Genomic DNA, 12,482 nt, shown 5'->3' with positions numbered 1-12,482 from the left:
GATAAAGGTAGTACCCCCTGGGCCCTCTGCAGGTTAGGTGAAGGTCAAAGTATTTAAACACACTTTTACTCAAACTGTATACACAACGCTGCTCAGTATTCGATGGTACCCAACCCATACATATAGGTACGCGTGCTCATAATATAGGTATTATATAAAATGGGAAAGAAGATTCGGCCGGTCAGTGGCATATATTATTATAATATTGTGGATATAAGTCCCCCGCACACACGGTGTATATGCGTATAAAGATCATGACGTGCCTGACGTATATTATGTATACGTCATAATAATAAATTAATAATATTTCGTAGGTATATCGTATTTCCGTGCGCGCACACAACGCGTTATTAATTACCGTACAAACCCGGACTCACGTTGCTGACGTGTGGTACACATAATATTATCATTACGATGGCTCTACATAATAATAATTACCATAATAAAATATGATAATATTATTTCACGGGGCGGCGCATGTGCGTGTAATAAGTAATAACGTCGTGACGAGAGTGATGTGAGGAGCACCGCCGCCGCTTCGGAAGAAGTCCGCTAGTCGTCGACGACTGCACGTTATGTCTGCAACTGCGACGACGAAATTAATAATTAATATCCTACGCGTACCTTATCATGTTGTATAGTAATAATAATATTATGAATATTATAATATTATGTATGTCATACAGCTGGCCGAGGTCCAACGGTGGCGGTCCACCGCGGGCTACTGGTCCGCTACTACTCCGTCGAAAAGTTCCGAATCAAACAAATAAAGTCGAACGAATATCATGTATACGAGCACACACGATTGTAAACAAAATTAATAAATATTATTATACAGTATTCCCAGCACATATAGGTGCCTATATAATAATATTATTTCCCCCTCCGACGAGTTTATAATATAATCATTATTATAATGATTATCGGCGACCCGATCGTTGTCAAGCGCGACGTACATTATTCAATTATTGTATGCAAGTTTTATATACTTCGACCAGGGCACCACGTGTACGCCACATGTGTGTCTGTGTGTTTCGCTCATCGAGTAAACACAATGGTGTTAAGAGTCAGAACGAGATCTGTACATGTACCTCCTAACCTCCGACTTAATCGATTTTCTCCTCTCTCCGCGGTGTTCAATGAACGATCGTACTCGTTTCATAGTTTCGACTAAAGTCTTGGGTACAACGTCACAACGATAATATAATATTATATTATAGGTGCATTACTATTATAATAGAATAATACAATATACAAATAATATGATACACAAATAATATTATATAATGCAGTGTGTATTAATAATGTATAGTTTTTTTCTCAATCGGCCATATACTCATTACTCGCGACGACGGACGAGTAAATTTTGGCCACTTATTGTAGTGGAATGAATGTAAATCGACCAACGTTAGTATTAAATTACCATACCTATTCAAGTGCATGGACGGAATTCAATATACTTATATATTACATATACCAACAAGATCGGACGAAAATGACATACGACGTTACATTAGCACCTACGAATTCGAAAATCCAAATAAAAATTCTACCAATGCTCTTTATTCTATATTTTGTAAATATTTGTAATCTTAATTCAAACGTATAAGTAAACTTCCTCAAACGCCCCGAAATGTTACCCCTCGCTCAGAGGAGACTCAAGGACGAACCAAGAACCACCGATCGCATATAATATGGCCGTCAAAAATATTCCGTGTAATCATTGGTAGATTTGACGATGCAAGGTTGCTAGTTTTTCAAACGTAAAATCATATAGGCAATGTAATAAATTGAATAAAAAATTAAACGGCTCCGGAGTTATATTATATTTGTTCAATGTTTGGTCATGTCTTTATTGGATATTATCTTGTATATATTATGTAAAAAGTAAGAGTCTCGGAAAAACTTGGATTGGGTATTACAGCTGAAGTGTACGTCTCACTAGGATCCCGGATCATCTCTACGAATTAATGTATAATGTCTCTCGTGCAGCTTGATATTAATGAATACAATTACTACGTTTATATGATGGCGTTAAAACGGTTTGAAATTAAATAGGTTTTAAATTCTTAAACTATACAAAGTACGATCATTTTAACTTTTAAAATGTTTTACATTTTTTAAACCGTTTTTACAACTTACTACATTTATATGATGGCGTTAAAACGCTCGCACTATTTAGTATTTAGCTTAAAAATTTAAAACCGATTTAATCTAAAACCGTTTTAACGGTTATTATTTCGTTATTATACATCATGCTCGGTCTCTGTACATTTAAATGATAAACTGAAAAACAAGTACCTAAGAAAATTTAAACATCTATCTCTAACAGGAGGGTGAATAATATTATGAAATAATGGTAAATTTTATATGACAATAAATAAACGAATTATATTGTGTTCTAGGGACTTGAGATTTAACAAAATCAAGGATATCGAACCGAAATCATTAACTCATCTGACAGAGTTAAATACCTTGTGAGTTATAATATAATATAAATACTTTTAAATGCATAAAAAACATTGTTCATTAATTACAATCCAAAATGGAACATGTTTTCAGATTGTTGAACAACAATAATATAAATGATCTGAAAAATGGTGCATTTGCAAACCTTTCGAAGCTTCGATTATTGTAAGAATACAAATTAAAAAATAGTGATTATATTTATTCATATAATAATATATCAATATGACGTGTATATCATCATGTACTTAATAATACTATGTAATAATACTATCTATATATTTTAAAAAATAAATTATTTATTTATTAGATATTTGTATAAAAACAAAATCGAAAATATCGAGTCTAGGGTTTTTAATAACTTAACGAATTTGGAACAGTTATACTTGCATTTCAACAAAATTCATAAGCTAGATTTGGAAATGTTTAAGGGACTTACAAAACTGGATAGACTGTAAGTATTAAAATAAATTCATTTTGATGTGATCGTATTATGCATGTGTAGTCAAATGAAATGATGACATTTTATATTTTATAAAAATTAGATTTTTACACAACAACAAGATAAGAAAAATTCCACCAGGAACATTCGATACATTAACGTCGTTAGGTCGTTTGTAAGTCAACATAAGCTTGTACAGTAATATGATACATAATATATTTTTAAAATTACAATAATTGTTATACTTTCATTGTTTGAATTACAAATGTATATAAACAAAAAACTATTGCTTCCTATCATATAGACGGCTTGACAGCAACCTGTTGACGTGCGATTGCGATATTCTATGGTTGGTCGATGTGCTAAAAAAAAGTCACACCTCGGGAGATGAATTTGGAGAGTTTACGGCGACGTGTCATTTTCCCGCCAAAATGAGCGGAAAATCGTTGATGGAAATGACCGAAGACGATTTTCATTGCAGTGAGTAATCGGTCTGATTAACTACAAGGACATAAAGAATATAATATAATAATATATAATTTATATATATAATATATATATATATATGATTTTAATCTACCTATATTGCTTCCAATAATGCTGTATCTATTTATTACTATACGTTTTGGGGTTTCAGACGAATTGCGGTTTAAAGAAGAACCCAACGACGTAACCGTGACGTTCGGGGGATCGGCATTTTTCACGTGCAAGGTGGAAGGCAACCAAAACGTGAAAACGATATGGACTCGCGACAAGTAAGAAACAGAATAATATCAATAACAAAAACTTGTTACACGACACGACCAAATCGTATTCATACGATATTATCTATACCTAAAACCTACCTATATTGTATATGTACGCGAGCAGCAACGAGATTGATATGAGCGATTCGAGGTATTCGATGACCAACGACGGGCTAATGATCAAATCCACGTCGTTGAAGGACGTCGGAACGTACGAATGTATGGTGAAAAAAGATAACGTCGAGTTGAAGTCACGACCAGCCAAAATCATATTAGAGTCAAGCGCGACAGCCGGCTGTAAGTGCTTTTCACCGTAATGCGTTATTATTGTTTGACTGCTGCTGTCGGGAACTAGTTATGTTATTATATTATAATGTGGTGATTTTGACGTATGTATTATGTTGTATATTATTGTTGTACGTGTAGCGCCCCCGGAAATAATCGTGGAACCCGGCCACAAGACGGTGTCTGTCGGCGAACAGTTACGACTCGCATGCGAAGCCGTAGGAGTGCCCAAACCGTCTATAACGTGGGCCAAAGACGACATCAATCTAGAACTCGGCCAAAGAGTTCAGGTACGATCATTAAATCATAAACGCGCTTCGACGACCCGATGAAAAGCCAACTTATATTTAATCGTACACTGTTGCTAAAAAAATATTTATTTTTTGTATCTTCATTGCATAGCTCAAACTTTTTTAGGAATATTTTTCCCAAAAATTATGCATCCCTAAATATTTTCCATCTAATACAACTATAACCCTGCTCCTCTACTCAAAAAATTGCACTGACTTACACGATTAATAAATCTTGATGACGAAAACGAAAATGAATTTTTAAACTCTATTCAACGTGAAAATATATATAATAATTTGTTTCTATATTTGAGTACCATTAGCGACGACTGTTCTACAGTTGACATTTTACGCAAATGTTTCTAAATTATAACCCAAGCATATTTTTGGCTAAAAATATCATACGACGTTATGCATAATACTGAATCTGGTATAAAATTGTAAAAAGTATTTTTTTATTTTCTCACGTTTTTATATAAAATTGGAGATTTTTGTTTTATAGGTACAACCGCACAACAGATTTCCTAAAAATATTGGTCAACATTTTTTAAATTTAATACAACGTTCCTAGTAAGTCGTTCTTATAATGATTTAAAAATATCGAAAATATACACGTAGGTATAGGTATGGCCATTTAGGTACAAAATGTTTAGGTATAACCGTTTAAATTAAATTATTGATATTCATCATTATAGTTAAACATATAAGTTAGTAAGTTGGAAATGCATAAACATACAATGATTTAACATTGTATTTAAATTTAACATTTGCATACTACAATGTCCTATAATAAATGACGAACAACTCTCCACACCTATCAACAATATACGAGTACCTACAGCAGAGCGACTTCCCAATATTTTTTTATGACATACCTATTGTCAGTAGTTGACTTTTATCGTTTATTTTAATTTGTAACATTTAGTGCGTTTGAAAAATGTATTTTAAATTACAATAGTGCTGATTAAAATATTAATCCACTATATTACTTACTGCAGGTATTTCAAAACAATACATTGATTATATCGAAAGTGGAAAGAACGGACGTCGGTCATTATAAATGCGTGGCGTCCAATTATCTGGGACGAGTATCTTCCGAGGCGATGGTTAACGTAAACGGTAATATCCTGTATAGGCTGTATATATATAGTCATACATCATTATCATAATTCATAATAATATATTCTATAACTTGTATGATTTTTAATTTGACTAACCTTAAGAGGTTATGCGGTCTATCGAAACATCTTTTAAAACAGCGGTCCTTACTAGCGAACCGCGGGACACATGCGGCCCTTTAACAAATTTATTACGACCCGTGATGCTAAAATTAAATTGATAGATTAAAATCCAAAGTTCAAGAAAAACATTTATGTCACATTTCTGAACTTATCATATAATACCTTTTCCTAATAAAATATAGTGTCTCATTTTATTATTCTCCGCTAAATTCAATGAACAGGTTCACACTTTTATAATTTTTATTTTTATTCTGATTAGAAATCTAAGCATGAAGTAATATTATTAAATAGTTTTTTTTAATCAAGCTAGATTAATCTTTTTTCTATCCTTTATGGCTTATGCTGTTATTATATTTATATAATATACATATAGTAAATAAACTCTACGACTTAGTGTTTAGTATAAAAGTACTTAACTACTATACATCAGTATTGAGAATGACATTTTTGTAGACCACAATAATTTTAGACAACTATTTTAAATATTATAGAAAATAAAATTTAAAAATATACTAAAACGGTTAGCCTATCTGTATAATTGTTTAACCACAAACTGATGTTTGTCATACACAGCTCCTCCGGTAATCGTTAGCGCTTCCCGTGACATAACCGTGAAGACAGGCGCTACTGTTGAACTCCAATGTCTGGTCGAGGGCTATCCCAAGCCCGTTGTCACCTGGTTCAAAGACGGCCATTCGCTCACGCCGGGTCCAAGGATATCGTTCCACAACGAAAGTAATTGATATAAAGACTTATTACCTATCTTTCTACTTATACAATGTATTGCATAAGCCTAATATTATATTGTCAATTGTTATTGACACCTATAATGGCTATAATAACCATGTATACGTTTTTAAATGTTTAAGGAACGACATTGCGCGTGGAACACGCAAAAGACAGTGACAAAGGTATGTTCACATGTTTGGCTCAAAATTTGGTCGGGTCGGCCGAGAGCAACATCGAAATAAAGGTCAGAGGATACGGTCCCAGACGTCCGAAGCTTCTGATAAAGCCGTTCGACATGGAAGCCCCGCAGAGAACGAGCATTGAAGTGCCTTGTAAAGCTGACGGAGATCCCACGCCAAACGTCACTTGGACCAAAGACGGCGTTGATCTTGTTCAAGATCAAAACCACAAGTCAGTGCAAGTTGTACATTGCTTATTTCATTTTCATTAACGCAGTTGAAATAGTTTCGTTGTTCACGTATTGTAGCTTTATAAAAACTTCCGAATAATAATTCATAACATCATTATTGGGTATATACCACGTACTACGTACCTATATAATACATAAAAGTCGTTGGAAGTTACAGTTACGGTTAGGTATATAGAGGTTGAATGTTTATTATTATTTGTCTTCATCTTCATAGTTGTAAACTATTGTATTTTATCGATGAATAACAATTAATAGTTATCTTAAATAATTTTTCATCGAAAATAAATGTTCACTAAATAAAATAAAAAACTATATATATAAATTATTAAGCTAGTGAAAATATGTCTAAATATTGTAAGGATTAGAAAAAAACATAAACAATTGTAAAGTGTTATAAAAAAATATGCTAATTACAGTTTTGAATAATAGCCGGTAGGTAGGTACTTATAATTTTCGAGTAATAATTTAAAACAATTTATTAATGGATTTTTCAGAATCAACAGCATTGGAAGTTTACGTTTATTCAATATATCTTTTGCCGATTCTGGCGTGTACGAATGCACGGCCAAGAATATACACGGACAAGAGTCGGCTAGAGGCACAATTGCGGTTTTAGGTAATTACATGTTATAACAATACTTAACTAGTACTTTCGTCATCATAGTATTACCATAGAGTGCGTAGATTTTGATATTGTTGTGTGACTACAGTTTTTGTAAAAACTTGATTATAGTATTAACGGTATTAATAAATAGATTTTAAACGTTGTCATATTTATCTATAAAAAAAAAAACCAAAATATTACTACATCATGTACCGAAGTTACACTTATGGATGAACGTTCAGAAAAGTGTCTTCGATAGTTCGATTAGTAATAATTAGTGAATAAGAGAGCAACTTCTAAATTCCATATTTTAATCTACCAATAAACGGTTTGCAATGACCTCACATCTCAGCTTAATGATATCATGTAAATTTATTCAAAACTAAAGAGAATAATATTTTTCTATATTATAGATATAATTTGTTATTAACTACTAAACTCTTATTCTCATAAAAATGTATAATACAAATTTACTTTAATTAACTAAACAAATTAAGCATGTTAATGTTAATACTAATTACTAACTAGGTATCAATGACACTGTTGTACAAGTCGATTTTCAAAGGTTAAATATGTTCTCGATAGACCTTTATCAAAAATTAATGATTTGATCATCTCTGCAATGATATATGGCAACAGCCAACAACTTAAAACTTTGGACTACTTAATAATAGTATTTATTATTTGATATAAACTCATAATATCAATATTCAATATTATGTGTAGTTTACGTCAAAAATAAATAAAATACAACAATAATGTAATTCGATTTATATACAGGTGATGTGTTAGAACAATCGCCCGGCGACCGTTACGTCCACTTGGCATTTCGAGAGGCCAATTTGGAAGTTGAAAGAGCGGTAAACGCTACAATTAATTCGTTGTTCGGTTCCAATGACAAAATCATGAATCCAGAAAAGTTGATGAGAATGTCCCGGTTCCCAGACGTAGTTGCTAGAGATGTAGCCAAATCAGCGGATATCTTTGAAAGGACATTGGCAAACGTCCGGAAACACGTGCAAGCTGGACTCAAGGTTAATTTGACTGAAAGTAATAATTATCGATTAATTTATTTCATACAAATATTTATAGATAGCACCAATGATAAATATAATTCATTTCTGTTTTTCAGATTTTTCTTACATAGACCTATTGTCAGTGGAACAGTTGGATTTGATTGCTAATCTATCCGGATGCCTGAAATACCAAACAAAGCCTAACTGCAGTGACATGTGTTTCCACACCAAATATCGAACTATAGACGGTACCTGTAACAATTTACAAAATCCATTGTGGGGATCGTCTCATACGCAATTCAGAAGAATTTTAAAGCCAATATACGAAAATGGATTCAACACGCCGATCGGTGAGATAATAATATGATAATATACAGCATGACAAAATACCTGTTTCCGTCAAACTAACCAATATTATGCGTAAATGTGTGTAACAGGTTGGACTAAAGGTATGAAGTATTACGGTTTCGAAAAGCCCGGTGCCCGACTAGTGTCGACGTCTATGATTCGTACGAACGAAATCACTTCTGATGAAGAAATTACGCACATGGTAATGCAATGGGGTCAATTCTTAGATCACGACTTGGACCACGCCATACCGTCGACTACCAAAGAGAGTTGGGAAGGTTTGTAAGAATCATAATAAACGCGTCGTTGTTATACAGTTTACTGGCTGTTACTGAATAATGAATATTGTATGCGTTCGATTCTATTTTATATTATTATAATTATAGGTCTGGACTGTAAGAAAACGTGTGCCTATTCTTTCCCATGCTTTCCGATGGACGTGCCGCCTAACGACGATCGCATAAAAAATCGTCGGTGTATGGATTTCATTCGAAGTAGTTCCATTTGTGGTACTGACACGACATCGGTGTTCTTTGATAAGCTACAGCCCAGAGAACAAATCAATCAATTGACGGCTTTCATCGATGGTTCACAAGTACGATCGCAAATAATGTTTTTACTAGATGTTTTTCAGTAAATGTATAATATTAATTATGCATTAATCAAATGTAACGAATTTCCTTATTAGATCTATGGATTTACAAATGATCGTTCGTTTATACTGCGAGAAGTTCAAACAGGATTTGGTCTGATGCGAGGTGGTATATCGTCCAATTTCGGTAAAGAAATGTTACCAATAGCCGGAGCCGACGAAGTAGACTGCCGGAGGGACCTGACTGAGAGCGACACGGGATGTTATTTGGCCGGCGATATTCGAGCAAACGAACAGGTATAATATCGTCTGATTTTAGAGAAAAAATTATTAACTGTTACTAAAAACAGATAAACTAATATCTCAGGTGGGATTATTGGCCATGCATACAATTTGGATTAGGGAACACAACCGTATCGCCAGAGAGTTACGCACAATTAACCCGCACTGGGAAGGGGACGTCTTGTTCCACGAAGCGCGGAAAATCGTGGGCGCGGAATTGCAACACATAACCTTTAAGCACTGGATGCCCTACGTACTCGGACCTAAAGGCATGGATATGTTGGGCCAATATCAAGGATACGATCCAACCGTAAATCCGTCTATATCCAATGTGTTTGCCACAGCTGCTCTCAGATTCGGCCATTCCATCATTAATCCGGTTTTGAGCCGGCTAGACGATAACTTCACTACTATTCCTCAGGTATACCTAATGATATTTTACATTGTAGAAATGGCATTGAAATTAAATTTCAAAAAACATATTATCATTTACAGGGAGATCTATCTTTGGGAAAAGCGTTTTTCACACCATGGCGTTTGTCTGACGAAGGTGGTACGGACCCGTTGATGCGCGGGTTCTTTGCTGTACCCGCTAAAAGAAAAATGCCCAAACAGAACCTTAACGATCAGTTAATCGATCATTTGTTCACATCGGCACACGCCGTATCATTAGACTTGGCGGCGATGAACATACAACGTAGCAGAGACCACGGAATTCCCGGTTATACCGAATGGAGGACAGTGTGTAACATGTCTAAAGCTGAAACTTTCGATGACCTCAAAAACGAAATCAGCGATAGCGATGTGAGAAATAAACTCAAGGAACTGTACGGTCACCCGGGTAAGAAGCATTTGAGTAATATTTAATTTTTGTTCAACATCATAATATAATTATTCGTTATTTTTTCTCTTTCAGGTAATATCGATGTTTGGGTTGGTGGAATTCTCGAAGATCAAGTAGCAGGAGGTAAAGTCGGCCCATTATTCCAATGTTTGTTGATAGAACAGTTTAAAAACTTAAGAAATGGTGACAGGTTCGTTTTTTAATGAAATTTTTTGCACGTGTGCATTTCTGAAAATTTTTTTTCATCTTAGATTTTGGTACGAGAACCCTTCGACTTTCAGTCCAGCAAAACTCACACAAATCAAACAAGCGTCACTTGCTAGAGTTCTCTGCGATAATGGAGACAATATCACTTTGATATCTAAAGATGTGTTCAAGTTACCAGAGCTACAATCACCCAAGTTATTACCATGTAAATCGATTCCTAGTATTGACCTGAGACTTTGGTTTGAATGCAACGGAGGTATAAGCATAGGACAATATTATATTACAAGGCTTGCGATTATTTTTATAACAAATATGTGTATTTCAGATTGTCCGGGAGAAAATTCGTCTAAAGAAAAGGAAGAAATGAGGTCCAAAGATGCATTGGTCAAAGTAATGAACATGACTGAGGGGAAACTAGAAGGCCTAAAGTCAGTGGTTGACGGGCTTAAATTGGATATTAAGAGATTAAAACGCGAAATTAGACAGTTGACAAGAGTTAATAACAGTGGTTGTTATGATGAAACGGTTAAAAGAAGGCGCAGAGAAGGACGAACTTGGGTTTCTAATAAATGTACTAAATGCGAATGCCGAGTAAGATACTTTGATAATATGTAATTTTATTTCACAACATGTTTTCTTACTACTACATAAATATTGAACTAAAACATTACCTGTATTGGAATATTATTACTTAAGTGAACAAAATAATGTAAAACTGATTATATCCTTTATTTTCAGAATTCTCTAATATTATGCAAAAGTTTGTGTTGAAACAGACGTTCAAAGGTATTATAAAAACACCAGTTTTTATTTTGTATATGATAAAATCAAATCCAACAAATTAATATACAATGTGTGATACCAGGTTTCACAGTCTGAATCGATTTTATATTTTTTTGTACTATGTCGAGTAAATACTATTATAATGTACTATTATAAAATATTTTTGATTTTTTGTTACTTAAAAAAGAAAATTTTTCAATTATAACAAAATAAACATTGATGAAATGTCCTTGTATCTATTATGTTTTTGTTTTATAAAATTCTGATTTTAAAATTAAAATTGTATCTACATATTATTTACTTAAGTAGAAAATATATAAATTATTATATAATGACCAATTTGATGTTTTGTCAGTTAATATTTAAGTATTGTATATTTGTATCCCAAAAATATGTTCCCTTGAACTTTTTTACCAGGAGTAAATGTTTATATAGTACAATATTAATTTATTATCAGAGCATTGAAAATATTTGATTTAAGCATTATATAAAACGATCATCTACCTTTATTATATTTCAGTAGGTATATGAAAATTATTATATTATTAGAACGATTAGAAAATAATATTAATGAGAAAATATAACCCCTACATATATATTATAAGACCACTTGTATATGTACGTTAAATATGAGTCAAACATAAATTCTGATCGTATTGCTGGTCATGGTCACTGGTTACGTTGAACTTTATTTTTATCCTCAAAAATTGAAAATTAAATTATACCGTTGCAGAATAAAAATCTAGATTTTTCACCTAGATACCTGAAAAGGGCTGGTGCAGCAGCCTAGTTAGCCTACTATCTCCTTAAAAATATACAAATCACATCACTCTAACATTAGTCGTCATATTTAAATATTGTACTAATACAGTTTTATTATTTGATAAAGAATTAAAAAATATGTACCGCAGTACAGTATAGATGTCGAGAGTCTCTCATAATTGAGACATTAAGTCACTGTATAATGTGTTAAATTTGAATTCAAGGATAAATCATATAAAACAATTATTTTTAATAATAATATTACAATTTTAACAACTATTTGTATTTTTTTTTATAATAATTTCAGATTTTTTTAAAATGTACTTACAATTTTGAACTTTTGATTTTAACTCTAAAAAGTACGAGAGTTAGATCCCATATGTACCAGAGGGCAGAGACCAACCCGAAGTTAAAC

The 12,482-nt window shown here is 33.0% G+C and overlaps 1 protein-coding gene across 1 annotated transcript in view; it reads left to right on the top strand.

Annotated features, from left to right (window-relative positions):
• Pxn (Peroxidasin) overlaps positions 1–11,644 on the top strand; it is a 39,913-nt gene extending 28,269 nt beyond the window's left edge. Inside the window, exons 2-24 of the mRNA XM_015521412.2 lie at positions 2,406–2,477; positions 2,563–2,634; positions 2,777–2,920; positions 3,012–3,083; positions 3,213–3,388; positions 3,546–3,663; positions 3,779–3,951; positions 4,081–4,229; positions 5,228–5,348; positions 6,044–6,205; positions 6,340–6,610; positions 7,124–7,245; positions 8,014–8,283; positions 8,366–8,599; positions 8,687–8,875; positions 8,984–9,192; positions 9,286–9,486; positions 9,557–9,892; positions 9,967–10,312; positions 10,388–10,505; positions 10,567–10,778; positions 10,848–11,113; positions 11,261–11,644. Coding sequence (XP_015376898.2) covers positions 2,406–2,477; positions 2,563–2,634; positions 2,777–2,920; positions 3,012–3,083; positions 3,213–3,388; positions 3,546–3,663; positions 3,779–3,951; positions 4,081–4,229; positions 5,228–5,348; positions 6,044–6,205; positions 6,340–6,610; positions 7,124–7,245; positions 8,014–8,283; positions 8,366–8,599; positions 8,687–8,875; positions 8,984–9,192; positions 9,286–9,486; positions 9,557–9,892; positions 9,967–10,312; positions 10,388–10,505; positions 10,567–10,778; positions 10,848–11,113; positions 11,261–11,293 — 4,066 coding nt within the window. The 3' untranslated portion in view covers positions 11,294–11,644. The remainder of the gene's footprint in view (positions 1–2,405; positions 2,478–2,562; positions 2,635–2,776; positions 2,921–3,011; positions 3,084–3,212; positions 3,389–3,545; positions 3,664–3,778; positions 3,952–4,080; positions 4,230–5,227; positions 5,349–6,043; positions 6,206–6,339; positions 6,611–7,123; positions 7,246–8,013; positions 8,284–8,365; positions 8,600–8,686; positions 8,876–8,983; positions 9,193–9,285; positions 9,487–9,556; positions 9,893–9,966; positions 10,313–10,387; positions 10,506–10,566; positions 10,779–10,847; positions 11,114–11,260) is intronic.
• The last annotated feature ends 838 nt before the right edge of the window (positions 11,645–12,482 follow it).

The sequence above is a fragment of the Diuraphis noxia genome, unplaced genomic scaffold (assembly GCF_037042655.1).
Source record: "Diuraphis noxia isolate RWA-SAM2 unplaced genomic scaffold, SU_Dnox_SAM2 contig0002, whole genome shotgun sequence".
NCBI lineage: Eukaryota > Metazoa > Arthropoda > Insecta > Hemiptera > Aphididae > Diuraphis > Diuraphis noxia.
Note: the sequence above shows the minus strand (reverse complement) of the source record. Positions and strands in the feature narration are given on the sequence as shown.